The 16,392-nt window shown below is 44.0% G+C and overlaps 1 protein-coding gene, 1 long non-coding RNA gene and 3 other non-coding genes across 9 annotated transcripts; 3 read left to right on the top strand and 2 right to left on the bottom strand.

Annotated features, from left to right (window-relative positions):
* The first annotated feature begins 1,153 nt into the window (after positions 1 to 1,153).
* On the top strand, positions 1,154 to 1,225 carry TRNAP-CGG. The gene has a single exon. It is a non-coding gene; the product is annotated as a tRNA-Pro (tRNA).
* A 610-nt stretch (positions 1,226 to 1,835) lies between these two features.
* On the top strand, positions 1,836 to 1,907 carry TRNAD-GUC. Its single transcript has one exon. It is a non-coding gene; the product is annotated as a tRNA-Asp (tRNA).
* Positions 1,908 to 2,633: 726 nt separating this feature from the next.
* On the bottom strand, positions 2,634 to 2,705 carry TRNAG-UCC. The gene has a single exon. It is a non-coding gene; the product is annotated as a tRNA-Gly (tRNA).
* Positions 2,706 to 10,583: 7,878 nt separating this feature from the next.
* LOC111738847 lies at positions 10,584 to 11,100 on the bottom strand. The gene is made up of 2 exons (XR_002779991.1): positions 10,969 to 11,100; positions 10,584 to 10,711 (listed from the first exon to the last, which is right to left on the bottom strand). It is a non-coding gene; the product is annotated as an uncharacterized LOC111738847 (long non-coding RNA).
* A 140-nt stretch (positions 11,101 to 11,240) lies between these two features.
* Positions 11,241 to 15,682, top strand: AURKB (aurora kinase B). Of its 5 annotated transcripts, none has more exons than XM_011358925.2 (9): positions 11,241 to 11,345; positions 11,666 to 11,738; positions 13,071 to 13,173; positions 13,282 to 13,321; positions 13,560 to 13,751; positions 14,051 to 14,189; positions 14,301 to 14,449; positions 15,021 to 15,195; positions 15,369 to 15,682. In XM_011358925.2, the coding sequence occupies exons 2-9, from the start codon at positions 11,691 to 11,693 to the stop codon at positions 15,540 to 15,542; spliced, it is 1,020 nt and encodes a 339-aa protein (XP_011357227.1). In that variant the 5' UTR covers positions 11,241 to 11,345; positions 11,666 to 11,690; the 3' UTR covers positions 15,543 to 15,682. The 5 variants fall into 5 exon arrangements, with proteins under 5 accessions (XP_011357227.1, XP_011357225.1, XP_011357224.1 ...); XM_011358924.2 differs by having other exon boundaries at positions 11,260 to 11,389; XM_011358923.2 differs by having other exon boundaries at positions 14,051 to 14,449.
* Positions 15,683 to 16,392: the final 710 nt, after the last annotated feature.

The following is a 16,392-nucleotide window of genomic DNA, read 5'->3' as shown; positions in this document are numbered from 1 at the left end:
CCTTCATTGAAGTCGCCGCGACCAAAGCATCTGTGGGCTAGGGATTAGGAAGGGCCAGACCCCACAAATCACACCACTAGGGTATGGAGCAAAATGGTTCAGCACAGAGATGCTCAAGTGTCGCGACAGGTCAGAACCCTGCTGGGAAGACTCCCCAGAGTAGGTACTGAGCTGAGGGAAGGCAGAACACGTGGCCTGCAACTGTCCCACCAGATCCTGCCAGGGCTCTTGGCAGCCCCCGGTCGAGAGCATGGCGAGTGTGTATTAAGAGCATATAGGCTCACCGAACAGTCAGGGACTACTGGTCTTGGACCATACCAAGTGGGCGCTTGCCTCAGAGGTCCTTACCTTCTGGTAGAAGGTTCTCCCTCCCAGCCGTGCTAGGAGGGAACTGGAGACAGGAGGATAGACAGGAGGGCAAGAGAAACCTGATCACCTGATCTTACAAGCGGAGAGTGCTGGTAGGGGTGTTAAGCGTCAGGAAACAGGGCCTGGCGCCCCACTCCACTCAAGCAGGTTGGAAAGCCGATTCCCCTACCCCACCCACCAGCCACTCATCTCAATGACGCCTCTTCAGTGGGTCTTCTTGGCTGCAGGAATTATTACCTCGCCTGGGCACTTCCACATGGTCTAGCGAGACCGTGGGCTACTGAAGGGTCTAGCCTGGAGCTGGCCCTGCTCGTCACTCCAGGAGGATGGACAGATGCAAGAACAGAAATAAGGGCTGGTTCACCTAGAGATTTCAGGGCTCATTAATTGTCCGCAACCAGGCAAGTCCACTGCTGTCTCTTTAAAGCTCTGAGCCGGATTGCTGAATCCGATAACCGCGGGAGGAAGCAGTAAGTGTTGAGACTACAAGTTATGGTATGGCAGCGAGACAGTAACTGGAGGGAGTGGGAACTCGGGTGCTCAAGGTAGTCCTGGAGGGGCGAGCGGGGGTGAGGCCGAGACCACTCCCTTCCACTTCCTCAACGTTATTTCCTGGGAGGAGTCGGAACTTGCGGACCCCGAGCGGAGAGATTCCCAGATCCCTGTATCAAAGTATTCAGCGTCGGGACGGAGGGTCCTTGAGCACACGCCAAAATTCACAATATCAGAACTGTAGCAAGTCTGGTAATTCTTCTCAAGGCACGTGAAAGGGAGTTCTCACGGTGGCTCGTTGGTCTAGGGGTATGATTCTCGCTTCGGGTGCGAGAGGTCCCGGGTTCAAATCCCGGACGAGCCCTCCCTCAGTTTTTGCAGAGCCTAAAGCACTCTTAAGGTACTTAGTATTTGAACGGATCTAAGGAGGCTTCCCTGGAAATTGATTAGTGTGAACTGATCCCCTGAACGGATGTGCAGAGAGCAATTTTATTCTGAATGAATATTTAGGTGCCAGGAAGAAACGATGCGCAGTCCTTCCTGACGTTCTAGGAAGAGCTCAGAAGATCTGGACTTGGGCAAGACACTTTCTGCTTCTGCTTTCCATCTCCCTGCTCGATGCCTCTTCACCGCCGCCAGAGCCTGCTCTCTGTTCGATTGATGCTCGTCAACATTTAGTTGTGGATGACAGTGAAAAGGGGTGGGACCTATTCAGGAATGTGTTTGGGAGAATCCAGATTCTCCCAGAACTTAGGTCCCTGCAGTCTCGGAGGCCTCTATTTCGCTCGGTGACTCTTGCTCGTTTCCGCCCTTCTGGGGACTCGCGCTTAGATGTGGTTAAGAAAGTGCATAGGTCTGAGGTGAGCATTTCTCAGTGGCCTAAATAACAAAATCCTCAGGAATCTCTAAGTTAGCACGCCGAACTCGGTGAAAAAATCAGATCCAGGGTTCAGAGAGCCTCCTTTGCAGTTCATTCCTCGTTAGTATAGTGGTGAGTATCCCCGCCTGTCACGCGGGAGACCGGGGTTCGATTCCCCGACGGGGAGAAGCGTGTTCTACCTTTTATAGAGATCTATTTTAAACTAATTATTTAGGAAGTACTGTCCTGGGCCTGAGAATGGAGATAAAAAGAAGACCGGGGTGGAGTAGGGTGGGAGTGGGAAGAGGAATAGTTTGTCCTGATTCTCGAGCTCACATTCTAAATTTTGAGCTTCTGTTATGCTTCGAATAACTTGCATTGTAGCTAAACTGGCCATTATTCTCTCCATTCGATCTGTTTATTATTATTTTCAACATTTTCACGTATGCTTATTAGACGTGTTCGTTAACGATAATTTAAAAAACACATACGGGCAACAGCACAAAACTGACACAGCCCGCGTAATCCTGCCGCCAGCCGGCCTTGGCCTCCTGCCCGGTGCTTTCTCCTTGACATAAATACGAGTTTCCAGTCTCAGCTTGAAACTGAATAAGCCTCTTTCTCCCGCTGCAGCACTGGATCCTGGGCCGGCGCCCCGTACCAACGAGGGTGCCGAGACTGGGATTTTTTTGTTTCCTTTCGTCTCTCCTTTTTCATGTCTGTGGATTGGCACGGCGACCAACGCCGAGTCCGCAATGCCGAGAACAGATTCCAACTCGCTTATTTTGATGAGGGTGAGGGGTGCACCCCACCGAGGTCACAGAAAGCTGGTCACCTCAAGCAACCTTCTACGAAGGTGACGCCGGGGCAGAACCACGGAATGAACATAGGAAGAAAAGGTTTTAAAAGGACGTGCGTTGGCCGGGAATCGAACCCGGGTCAACTGCTTGGAAGGCAGCTATGCTCACCACTATACCACCAACGCTACTTGTAAAGCACTTTTCCGAAGTTTTTTAAGGCTTAGTTACGTCGTCAAGGTCGTGACTTGAATTATGTGATTCTGGAGTTAAACCAAGGACAACGACGGGTGAACATGAACGAGACCCAGACGAAAGTAACGTCTGTCGTTTACGGAGCACGCATGTATGAGCGGCTTGACTCCCATCACTGCCAGTGAGGTCCAACCGCTCCGCGAAAGACCGGGTGATTATACCCAGTCTACAAACGAGGAAACCTAGGTCCAGAGAGGCTAAGTAAAAGTTTTCTGAGTCACCAGCAGGGCCAGGATTATAGCTCAGATTTGTTTAAGGTGCCAGAACTGCAGGTGCCAGAACAGTGATGGCTTTATGATCCCCAGAGATAAATCTCAAAGACATAAAATCGCTTCTATCTTGAATGAGCTCAATATATCCCAAGGTTAAAGAATTGGGCTTTAAACCAAATGCGCACAATTTGTCCAGGGAAGTTTAACTTCTATGTGCGCGTGCGTCTAGCCCACTTGCGGCTCACAGAATTACGCTGACAAAATCTTACCCGCAGGGTGGAGGATAAAACTCCGGCCCTAGTTGCTGATGTTACGTATGTTCCCGAGACCCTTCAAGGAATAACTCCTAGGAGGTTTCCTGGTGTACTTCTGAGTCCATGTTCAAAAGGCTACGCTTTCAAATTATGGTGAAGTCACGAAGACTGGCTTTTATGTGTTCAAATTACGGCGGGGTCACGACGATTGCCCGTTTCCAGCATCCGATGAACTCGAAATGACGCCTTTCAGAATAAAACGACTTGTTTTTTTATGTGAGAAAAACAAAAACAGTATTTCTGTAATTGTTTTCCCCGAAGTGTCTGAATTTTCTCCTAAAGCACAAATTTTGGAAATTTTATTTTCATCTTAACTATTTCTGTCAAATCAATCGATTAAAATAGTAATACCTTTAATCTCATAGATATTTTAGGTATCCTAACACAGGAATTGTTCATGAACAGTCCCCTATTCTTGTTCACAAAATGTATTTGGAGTAATAAATGTTCTTTATTAGTAAGAATATAGCAATAATGAATAATTTTAAAGTAATAATAGTAATTTATACTCATCTTAAACCATTGTTTTAAATTTTGGTGGTTTAACTTCCACTTGCCAGTAGTGTCCCTAATCTTGTAATCCAGTATTTTCAATTATCATTGTCATAGAACTACAATTCCATAGTCCTTATAATTATGATTTAAAATTCGAGGATAACTCTGTAAATTGCAGTAGTCCACCTAAAATTCGAGGATAACTCTGTAAATTGTAGTAGTTCCTCCCTTATCCACAGTTTCGCTTTCTGAGGTTTCAGATACTCAGTCAGCTGAGGTCTGAAAATATTAAATGGAAAATTCCAGAAATAAAAAATCCATAAAATTGCCCACCGTTCTGAGTAGCTTAATGAAATCTGGTGTCATCCACTCTGTCCCGCTGGAATGTAAATCATTCCTTTGTCCAGCATATTCAAGCTGCACAGTCATCCCTTGGTATCTGAGGGGGATTGCTTCCAGGACCCCCTTGGATACCAAAATCCGCAGGTGCTCAAGTTCCTTACATAAAATGGTGTAGTATTTGCATATGACTTATGCACATTCTCTTGTACATTTTAAACTATCTCTAGCTCACTCATAATACCTAATACAATGAAAATGCTATGTAAACAGTTGTCACACTGTATTGCTTAAAGACAAGAATAATGACAAGAAAAAAGTCTGTACATGTTCAGTGCAGAGGTAACCATGCAACCATCTTGGGCCAAACTACATGGTACACATCAGCAACAATGTAACATTTTTTCTAACATTTTTTACAAAGGTGAACACTTATTTAATGAGAAAAGAAATAACAAGAAATTACAAACTCAAACATCACAACATTCTGAAAAATAACATAATTATAACAATTTTTACCCTAAGATAGATTCCCTATGTTGTTTTTTAATAATTTCTTTTCATTTTTTAAATGCAGTTGGCATACGGTATCATATTAGTTTCAAGTATACAACATAGTGATTAGACATTTATATTTCAAAGTGATCACCCTGATAAATCTAGTACTCATCTGACACCATACATAGTTATTACAATATTATTGACTATATTCCTTATGCTATACTTTACATCCCATAACTATTTTGTAACTACTAATTTGTACTTCTTAATCTCTTCTCCTTTTTCACCCATCCCCCAAACCTCTTCCCTTCTGGCAACCAACAAAATGTTCTCTGTATCTATGAGTTTGTTTGTTTTGTTTATTTGTTTTGTTTTTTAGATTCCACATGTAAGTGAAATCATATAGCATTTGTCTTCTTCTGTCTGACTCTGTCTGACTTATTCCACTCAGCCTAATACCCTCTAGGTTCATCCATGTTGTTACAGCTGGAAAGATTTTGTTCTTTTTTACGGCTGAGTAATATTCCATTGTATATATGTACCACCTCTTCTTTATCCATTCATCCATTGATGGATACCCAGGTATCCTCCATATCTTAAATATTGTAAATAATGCTGCAATGAACATATAGATTCATATGTCCCTTCGTAGCCAGCTAGATTTCAGGTGATTCTCAATGATCGTTGTTCTGTAGTTTAGCTGTAATTTAGATGTGTTCATGAGAGGAGGCAAGCACAGTGTTAACCTGCTCTGCCACCATCTTGACTGGAAGCCCCCTCCTCCAAATATTTTAGACCCTCAATTGGTTGAATCTGTGGATGAGAAAACTGTGGATATGGAGGTCCAACCGTATTTACTAAGTTTTTTCTTATACATACATACCTTTTCATTTAAAGAAAGCACTTTACAGCTTCTCTTTGGAATATTTGAATTGCTGGCATCACTACTCTTAGGCTTTGGGGCCATTTTTAAGTCCAGTAAGGGTTATTTGAACACAAGCACTGTGGTACCACAACAGTCAATCTGATTACCAACACGGCTACTAAATTACTAATTGGTGGGTAGCATATATTGTTGGCCTTCTGTATCGGAGGGGTGTCACACTGTGGATTCAACCAACTGCAGATGGAAAATATATAGGGGGAAAAAAAGCTACAATTTTGCTGACATGTACTACATAGGTAAGCCTACAATGGTTGCATGGTTACGTCTGCATTGAACTTGTCATTATTCCCTGCTGTATAGGGTTTGGTACTATCTTCGGTCTCAAGCATCCACTGGGGGTCTTGGAACTATCCCTGGTGGATAAGGGGGACTACTGTTATTAAACAATTAAACCAAAAAAGGTACACATTTTTGGTTGTCTGATTGTCTGCACTTTTCTTCTCATTATTTAAAATGTTACCATGAACATCTTTGTGCATCCTTATTTCTCTGCCTCTGCTGAATTAGAACCATGACAAAAATTCCTGAAACTCTAGTTCCAAAGTTAAAGGTTCTCCTTAGCTATATGGCTGAATGTTCTACTATTCAAAGGGCTGTGCTACTTTTTTAAGCAAAAGCAATCTTTCTTTTTATTATTATTAATTATTGTTTCTATTATTGTCTTCTTATATTCAGAATTTCACTCCAAATTTTCTTTTTATGTTTTAATCATCTCAGATGTTTTTTCCATGTCAACCTGAAGTAAAACACAAGGATAGTAAATACAAATACTACCTTTCTCCAGACTTCTCAGCAGCCACTAGAGGCCCAGAGCCAAGTGTATTTTTGCTGTTTCCAGTATATTGAAAACAAAACCAAAATAATCCAGAACAAACACCCCATAGACCTCATCTTTCCCAGTGTGAAATTTCTTCCTTGTCATCTCTTTCCTTAACTAATAGCACCTTTGTTAGTATAATAGGCTTGAACTACTGGCAAGGAATTGGGCAGCAGGCATCCACCTGCCCAGGCTGGAATCTGTGCCATACCCTCCTCTCCACTCTCTGACCCATGACCCACCTTCTGCCAGAGTAGCCACTGTGTCACATACACCAAGATGGAGACAGGCAATCCTCTAGCCCTTTTTGCAGAAGCTGTGTGCCCAAATTGAGAACTGCTGATGATTTAGCAAGGCAACAGCCCAGGAGTTCTGGTGACCTAATGAAGAAGGTGTGTGAGGCTGGCAGTTGGCAATCCTATACCCCCTCACTACCCGCCCAAAGCAGAGCATCTTACCTAAATTATTTTATAAGGAATTACAAAACAATAATTTCTAAATCTATCTTTCCTTCTACATTTATTAGTTGACATTAGTTCAACAAGAAGATCCTTTTCTCATCTACTGGTGACAGCTGATTTATTAGTCATAATAATAGCTAACATTGAGGGCTTACCGTATGCCAGGGACTGTGCTGAGTGCTTTAGCCACCTTACTTCATATAATTCTGACAGTAACTCTGCAAGGCAATATAACTATGCCCACTGTAGAGTTGATATGCAGAAGAACATTTTCCCAAGTAACACAGATTGCAAATGGCAAGCCCAGAGGCAACTCCTGTAACATCCAAGAACATGGTCTTTCTGCTATACCCTGCTGCATGCTATTCTCTAAAAGCCCTTTTGAGTGACTAGGTAAGGACAGAGTTCCTGGGGAGGAAAGGATGGTTGAAAAGTAAAGTAAATCTAGATATCTAGCTTCTCTTTAAAAACTGAAAGATCTGTCCATACTTAAGCTATATTTTCATATATAATAATCCAATAGTGCTGAGTATTGGTAATACTCACCCATTCAGGCACATACTTTGCCACACCTCCCACCACTCCTTGTTGTTTTTCCAACCTGTTTTTTACTCATACCTGTCTACATATGCCATCCTAGCATATGTTCTGAAAACCTGGTATTCAGAAAAGATCTGGATTTTTAGTAAAGACAGACACTAGCCCCTTTTATTTCAAATATATAGTACTGATAGAGAAAATATTTTAAAAATAGTGAACTAGGCTTAGAAAAACCAGGCTTAGAAATCAGGCTTAGAAAAAGACAATTCAGTACCACAAATGCAAAGCTTTGAATGGGGCTGATGGTACAGATCTGTAAGGCTCAGAGTCTGCAGGTGGACAGCCCAGTGGGGTGTTAAGGTCCTGCAGGGAAATTTTGGCAGAGGCACATTTAGTCTAGGCCTGTGGTTTGTGCCAAAGGCGAACACTTGGGCTCTAATAGCCGAGAGCAAGCCCCAGCAATGAAGTGTGACCTGGGGATGATCAGAGGAGTCTGGATGGAGAAGGGCAGCCATGTCTAGATGTGCCTACTTAACTCCGCATCATTGCCTCAGGTTTACCTTAAGGAGGACAACTTAGTAGAGAGACGTTGGGGATATTGGCCAGGATCTCACGACAAGCCTTTTCAAGACCCTTCTGGGTCTACTACTCACTCCTGGAAGGGGTTTATTGGCTGATGATGGGAATTCATGTTTTGAAATTTCTTTTTGGCATATTCCATTGTCAGAAATAAAAGGAACTGATATCTGCGCCTCACGAACATTACTGTATCCCAGTCCCGCTGCTCTGACCTTTGGAACACAACACAATTCTGACCCTTCTCATTCACATGAAAACTCAGCCCTGGAAAGAGACCAGTGAAAATTCCCCCTCGCCTACACTTCTCACTATTACTTGGCCAGAAGCCAGAATCCACACTTAACATGAACTGGGAGGCAAAAAGCAAAGCAAGACGAAAGAAGAAAAGAATTACTTGGAGGAACTTGCTAAATTATATCATTATAAACCTGGGGAATATGGGCAGAAGAGTGAATTTTGAGTGTGCCTGACCAAAAAGAGCAGAGTGTAATTTTGCATTTATCCCTATGAGTGCAGCTTGGTGGTATTCAAAGTGTGGCTCACAGACTGGTGCCGCTTCATGAACTGTTTCTTTCAGGTCCAGGATAAGTATAGAATTTGTAAAAAATAAAGTTGATAGAGAAACTTACCTTTAACTAGCCTGTGTAAATTTTATCATGTTCATGTATATTTAAAACTCATACAGCAGTTGTCAGAGAATTTTTATATATGTTGATTCTAACCAAAAAAAAAAAAAAAGTGGGCTTGTAATTTTTATAATTTTTAGATTGCATTTTTCAAAGAATTCATTTTTATTGTATTTTATAAAAGTATCATCTGCGATAGATGGAAAATAATCAAGACTGGTTCTTCCTCATAGATGATTTGAGAAGCACTGGAGTATATAACTGAGCTTTTGTATACTAACTGGAACGGGATAGTTGCCTAGCTAATAGAACAGTTTTTGTTTTGTTTTGTTTTTATGAATAATGCAAATCCAGATTTTATACTGACCCATCAAATATTCCTGAAAAGCCAAATAGCTTCTGATATAATCTGCAAGCGGGTATTTAAAGACTCCAGGGAACAGAGGATCTGTCAGGCATATCCTACCCATGCACTATGTCCCCTGATAGATTCCAGAAAAAGTCTCCTTTCATTATGTCTTGAGAAATAAAGTATACTGCAAGTGATAGAATTTTTATTAAAGCTCATTATTGGCTAGTCTTTCTATGCCAGGTATTTTGATAAAGGCACTGAAATTGAAATGAAATCTCTGATCTTAGAAAGTGAAAACTGCCAGAAGCAAAATGAGTTTTCACAAATGGCAGCAGGGTGGCCATGATCCTCAAATCTGTATAGATACCTCATCATGCATAGATCTCTGATTTTTTAAATTAATCATAGGCTCTCCAGAATGAAACTAAGTGACTGTGGCACACACCTGTTTCTACCACCACACACACCCTTGCTGCTTTAACTGCTGTGGCTAGAAGAGATACTCACTTTACCAGCCCGCTTTGCAGTAGTCATGTGACACAATTCTGGCCAATGAGAAATCTATTGGGTACTTCTAGAAAGACTTCTGCTTTTCCTGATAAGAGACAGAGACAGTTGGCAGCTACCTAATAATCATAAGAAAATGTTAAGAGAATTACAGATAGGCCAATTCTGATCATTAATATTGTTCAGTTCTTGAACCAACTACCTACTTTCTGATTTCCTGTTATGTAAGAGAAAATAGATCCTTGTTTATGCCATTGTTAACTGAATTTTCTGTCACTTGTAGCCAAAAGCATTATGAAGTGATCTAGAAACCCATAAGAATTTGATTTATATTTGATTGAATTGTATAAAATTGGTATTTTTTGTAGGTCAAAATGATTCACTATCAACAATTTTGTATCATTCATCCTAAATAACTAAGAACATTCTAGGTCTGTAGATGTGTAATAGCTAGTATGCTCTTCGCAGCAAATAACTGAACTCTTTAACTCAATGCATTAGGAAAGAAGACCTATTGTTTCATATGAGGAAAGTGCTGAAATAGACATCCAGAGGCTCAACAATATTATCAAAGTTTTGGATTCTTCCCAGGCCTCTCTTCTGCCTTTTGCAATGTCAACTTCATTCTCAGGCTGATCCCTTTAGGAGCACCAGCAGCAGCAGTGCAGGCTGTGTGCTTCCTTGTCCACTTCCAACAGGAGAAAAGGAATTTTTGCCCAGCATTCTAGAGAATTCTAAAATTCCCACAAAATGGTCTTCTTAGGTTACATGCTTATCCCTGAATCAGTGACCATGATCCCAGATTAAAAGGTGTTGACTGATGTAAATCAAATAAGGTCCACTCCTGGACCTGGGATGGGGTCAGCTTCCCTCTCACAAAATTCTAGGTGCTTTCAGGAAGTGGGAATCACTCAGAGAATGGACGCTGGCTAGATAACCACAATGCCCACAACAAGAGATCTTCATCAAGTTAGGGATTTGGAGTTGGCAGCAACAGAAACCAGCAGCACAGAATGGAGAGACAGGTGGTTCCCTAAAGCAAAGTTAGGGTGTTATTATTTGAAGAAAGAGGAATGGTGCTGGAAAGGCAATAATACTTACAAATATCCATTAGTCACTTCATAGAAGAGTCTAAGATGTATTTATCTAACTCCATAATGAAATTTGGGATTGGAAAAGCAGAGAAGTAGGGAGCGTGGCAGGCAGTGGAAAATGAGTTGGTCGGAATAATATGGCCTTCTTCAGGAGACCTGCAGAGAAAGGTCTGTTATTGAAAAATTCTTACTAGGAATGTGAGCGAAAAACTTTGAGGAAGAAAATAGTAATGACACAAGAATAAACACACAAGCAAACGAACAAACAATGTAACAGAATAAAGAGTCCGGAAATAGATCCAAGTATCTACAATGACTTCATATATAAAGAGTAGCATTTAAATTCCACAGGGAAGTGCTCGCTTCGGCTGCACATATATTAAATTCCAAAGGGAATGGTGTAGTTTATTTACCAAATGGTCCTGGAGTAACTGGCTCTCCATCTGGCAGAAAACAGACCCCAATTCACACATACATACGAGTAAATTCCAGTTATATTAAAGATTTAAATGCAAAAAAAAAAAAAAAAGATATGAGAATATTTGGTTGGGAAATAAGAGAAACTTTCCTAAACCAGAATCCACGAGTGTTGCGCCTTGCATTCCGCCTCTTCTATTGGGCCCCCGCGGGCTACATCATGGGACATCGAGCCAATGAAGATTGGGCATGGAAGGCGCCCTCAGCCAATGGGGCCAGGGCGGGAGATTTGAAAGGACCTCGGCGGCAGCGCGGTCGATCCTATTCAGTTGTTTGCGAGCAGTCAGGAAGGTGGCAGCGCCACGGGCTCCAGGTGAGCTGACCTCGTTTCGCAGGCCTTACGCCGGGGAAAAGCAGGTAATCAGGCAGGTCAGGGGTCCGTTGGGCGGATCCGCGCGCACTTCGTCCGGCTGCTGGGCGCTCAAGGGTAGAGAGGGTCCTGGAAAGGAGTGGAGCCGGTAGCAGGCTGGAACGGCAAAGCCAGGGTCCGGGTGCGCCCTCATGCGGTCAGCTTGTTGACCTGCTCCCTTTCACCAGTCCCTGGCCGTCACTTCTGGCTAGTTCGGTCCGACTCCTTCCTTTTTCACTCCCTACTTTTTCTGCTGCTAACGACTGTTTTTCTTCTTTGCTCAGCTCTCCTCTCCCTTTCCCTCTAAGGATGACCCAGAAAGAGAACGCCTACCCCTGGCCCTACTGCCGACAAACGGTAAGGGCTTTCCCACTTACCCTACCCCCACCCTCAAGACGAGTACCTGCTTGGAGATTTGAGGTCTTGCAGAGGGCGATCCTCTGAGCACTTTCTTCTCCGTTATGCTCCAAGAATTTGCTGGCAGAACCTGGTCTGGTCATTTGCAGCCACATCCTGTCAGGTGCTGCCATCTTTAATCTGATCAGCCTTTTGAGGACCTCTACAGGGCTAAACCTACCTGTCATATACAAATGATAACTGAGACGGAGCAGGCAGTCTGGCCTTCAGGCCATGACTCCCAACCCTTGTCTTGAAAAAATAAGTTTAATAATCTGGAATTTATTTTAATGACTGGTGGGAAATAAGGATCTAAACAGATTTATTTTCCAGTTGTCCCAACACCTTTCATTGAAGAGTCTCTGATTTGAAATGCCACCTTTGTTTTATATATATATTACATTATATAAATATATATGTTATATATTAAGTATATGTGGATCTAGTGCTCTATTTTGTCCAACTTGCTTATTTTTAAATTCTATACTAATATCACTGTTTGGGAACAGGTTCGTAGTGGCACTAAGGCTCTCTTCCTCTCTTGGCTAAAGAGGAAGGAAGGGGCCCACACAGGCTTTGCTCCTTGTTTGTGGGGCGTGGGTATCCTGGAGGATCCATCTGTCCTCTTGTCCACCAGCTCCCTCCCACACAGAGCACTGAGTGACCCTGTCAAGAGTGGAGACTGAATGAGAAACTATTGTCCCTTCTACATTGGTCACTCCCAAAAGAAAGTTGTGTATATTATCCAGAAGTTAAAAGTGAGAAGTGGGCCAAGGCCATCAGAGTAGCCCTCAGTGTCCTTAAAGCATGTTTTTGCAAGGGGTAAATACTAATATTTGCCGAACACTCAAGGCCTCAAGGACCTTATCTAAGCCTTACTGGACTGAGCTTTTTAGGGGACTGTGAGAATGCCCCTGTGCTAAAACTTCTTGAATTGTGGGTGTTCAGGAGTAGGCAACTGGGTGAATGAGTGGTCCTATGGACAGTACTATGGAGGTTGGACAGCTTCATGCCTGAGAATATGGTGTAGGCCAGGGCCAGAGAGGTAAAATGCTAGGTGTTAGGCTAAGTCCTTTACTCCTTATCTTAGGCCAACTTAGCTTGTTTATTAATAACCATTAATATGGGGTTCTGAGAAGTCTTGGGGCTGAGTAGCAGTATTGTGGTCTCAGTGCTCCTCTTTGAACTGTGGGTGGGTAGCTCTATAGCCAGTACTGAAATGCTGCTTGCGGCACATTCCAACCCGGTCAATGGGACAAAGGCACCCTCAGAGGTCCCCATACTCCTTTTCAGGCTTATTCTGGCCTGAACACCCTGCCCCAGAGAGTCCTCCAGAAGGAGCCTACCACCCCATCTTCACTTGTGCTCATGAACCGCTCCAATGCGCAGACCACAGGTAACCGAGACAAGGGGAAGTGGATTGATTCAAGGGGACTAGAGCCTGGGGAGGGTACAGGGATGAAAATGTCAAAGGACAGCCTCAACTTAACTGTTCTTTCCTTAGCTGCCCCTGGCCAGAACAGCAGTGGGACACCCAACTTAATGTAAGTGCCCAAGCCTTGGCAACAGTGGGATAGGAGAGTGACCAGGTGGGAAATGAGGGAGGTAGAAGCTAAAGACAAGACGAGTAAGGATGCAGGCAAGAAAGTCTTGTCCATTTTCAACTTCCTTGGAAGAGAAATGCAGCTGAGGGCAGGATGGGCTGAGGTACAGGGAGAAGGCAAACACCTCAAGTGATCCAAAAACCGGTACTCAGCTGCCTTCTCCCCACCCTCTGATCAGGCGGTCCTTCACGATCGACGACTTTGAGATTGGGCGTCCTCTGGGCAAAGGCAAGTTTGGAAATGTGTACTTGGCTCGGGAGAAGAAAAGCCATTTCATCGTGGCACTCAAGGTCCTCTTCAAGTCTCAGATAGAGAAAGAGGGTGTGGAGCACCAGCTGCGCAGGGAGATCGAAATCCAGGCCCATCTGCAGTAAGGGCCAAGGCCTTCTAGGCCAATACCCCCTGTTCCCAGCCCCTAACTCCTCTTTTCAACCTTACCACTTCCAGACTGTTTTCTCTGCAGCTATAGCCACTTAGCTATTGAGCTTATAATCTTGGCCAAAGCCTTGAATCCAGAGAGCTGCCTCCAGCACCCCCTTACCGCTGCCAACCCAACTGTCCCTGGACTGGCCCAAGTCTGAGCCTAGTTTGCCCCACATGAGACCTGTCATCTTTCCCATTTTCTTATACCAGGATGCAGATTGAGGCCTTCTCTATTTCTTCTCCCAGGCATCCCAACATCTTGCGTCTCTACAACTATTTCTATGACCGTCGGAGGATCTACTTGATTCTGGAGTATGCCCCCCGTGGGGAGCTCTACAAGGAGCTACAGAAAAGCCGCACTTTTGATGAGCAACGAACGGCCACGGTTGGGAAGGGGTGGGCACCTGGGGCGCCAGCAGGGGGCGCAAGGTTGGGGGAATACTGCTTTCAGTTAAAGGTCCATCCTTGTCTGACTCCCTGTCATTGGCCTTCCCAGATCATGGAGGAGCTGGCAGATGCTCTGATATACTGCCACGGAAAGAAGGTAATTCACAGAGACATAAAGCCAGAAAATCTGCTCTTGGGGCTCCAAGGAGAGCTAAAGATTGCTGACTTCGGCTGGTCTGTACACGCCCCCTCCCTGAGGTAAGGTAGACCAGGAGGCTAGCCCTGGGTGTGAAACTGGGACATTCAGAATAAATTCACTCCAGATCATGTTACCCAGAGACATTTGGGTTCGTCCTTATCTAAATATATAGACACAGTAATATCTTTACAAAAATAGGAGACTCGCATTTTTTTGGTTGCCTAGATTTCTATGAAATATATAGGAACGCTCTTGCCATATCATTGAATCTATTCCCACATCATTTTTAGTGGCTTCATAGTATTGCATAGTAGAGATGTAACCTGGATTTTTTTAAACGGGACATTCTTGATGAACATTAGAGACGTCCCCAATTTTTCCTTTAATCAGCCTTCCCAGCTGATTATTTCAAGAAATATCTCAGTGTGGAAATGCTGAGGTAGTATGTAAGCCCACCTCTGGGGCTTTGGTTTATATCTTCACCCCACTCCTACCCCAAGACCCTATCAGAGCCTGGTTGGAACACTGTCCTGGTGCATCCTGGGGTCTCTTGGCCCCTTGCCATAGGGCATCAGGAAAAGCAGAAGCCATCTGTCTCTGGGATCCCTGCCCACTACTCCCCCAACCCAGGAGGAAGACAATGTGTGGCACCCTGGACTACCTTCCTCCAGAGATGATTGAGGGGCGCACGCACAATGAGAAGGTGGATCTGTGGTGCATCGGAGTGCTCTGCTATGAGCTGCTGGTGGGAAACCCACCCTTCGAGAGTGCTTCGCACAATGAGACTTATCGGCGCATCGTCAAGGTGGGAGAGCTGGGTGCCTGGCTGGGGTTTTGTGCTGACCACAGGTCAGGGGCTGGGAATACGAAGAACATAGCTGTGGGGTCTACGTAACTCTCCAAATAGAATGGGTGGTCAAGGAAAAAGCAGCCAGGATGAAACTAATGGGGTCCTTCCTTTGCCTTTCTCTATTGCAGGTAGACCTGAAGTTCCCTACTTCTGTGCCCACAGGAGCCCAGGACCTCATCTCCAAGCTGCTCAAACATAATCCCTCGGAACGGCTGCCCCTGGCCCAGGTCTCAGCCCACCCTTGGGTCCGGGCTCACTCTCGGAGGGTGTTGCCTCCCTCAGCCCTTCAGTCTGTCCCCTAAATCATCCCTGTCATTTACTCAGTTGTGTCCGTGTTTGTATGCCTGTACATGTGTAGTTGGAAGGAGGGGTCCCTAGCCTGTTCCTTTATCTGTCTTGTACCTCCTTTTTATTTAATAAAGGCTGAAGCTTTTTATACTGATGAGTGTAGATGTTTACATGAGTGGAAACTTTGCTTGGAGGAGGCTAGGGATCTGCCCATGCTGGGTGCCAGGGATGGGTACTGCATCACTGCCCCTGGTAGTACCCTATCCTCAGCTCTGACACTGACCAATTCAGCTCCCAGCCACCCTGCCCCCACTGTCTTTTTTTTCCCCTGCTCCAGCTCCCAGGGTGTGAGGGTACTGGAGAACTTGACTCAACTCTGCTAAGTCTTATCTCTGCCCACCCCTTACTTCTCACTCTCAATTGTCTGACCTCTAGTCTTTCCCTCTCCTGGTTCACTCCCTGGAAACAACTGAAGAGTGCTGTTCCCTAAAAGTTGTCTTTTTGTGTTTGTTTTACTGCTCTGGTCGGGATCTAGTACAGGAATGAATAGAAGCAGTACTGATGGTGTCTTGTCCCTGACTTAAGGTTTTACTGTTAAGTATGATGTTTGCTGTAGATTTACCCCCATTTTGCAGATAAGGCAAATGAAACACAGAAGGGTTACATAATCTGCTGAAAGTCACATAACTAGTAAATTCAGGAGCCCAGTTTTAAAACTCCATATTTAATACCATGCTGCAATGATATAATACTGCCTTTCCAGAGCACACATTTATTTTACATGTATGTATATTGCAGAAGCAGAACAAGAATTACAGTTTTTGCTGTTACTTAGTCTAAAAGTCTTTTAGTGGGTTAAAGTAA

This window comes from Pteropus vampyrus, unplaced genomic scaffold (assembly GCF_000151845.1).
Source record: "Pteropus vampyrus isolate Shadow unplaced genomic scaffold, Pvam_2.0 Scaffold44, whole genome shotgun sequence".
NCBI lineage: Eukaryota > Metazoa > Chordata > Mammalia > Chiroptera > Pteropodidae > Pteropus > Pteropus vampyrus.
This window is presented reverse-complemented; position numbering and strand designations above follow the sequence as displayed.

Excerpts from the sequence above, each read along its gene's own strand:
- AURKB (XM_011358923.2), top strand. The coding sequence starts at position 11,691 with ATGACCCAGAAAGAGAACGCCTACCCCTGGCCCTACTGCCGACAAACG. Across the intron at positions 11,739-13,070 it reads GGCCCTACTGCCGACAAACG|GCTTATTCTGGCCTGAACAC; the intron begins GTAAGGGCTTTC and ends ACTCCTTTTCAG. Across the intron at positions 13,322-13,559 it reads AGTGGGACACCCAACTTAAT|GCGGTCCTTCACGATCGACG; the intron begins GTAAGTGCCCAA and ends CCCTCTGATCAG.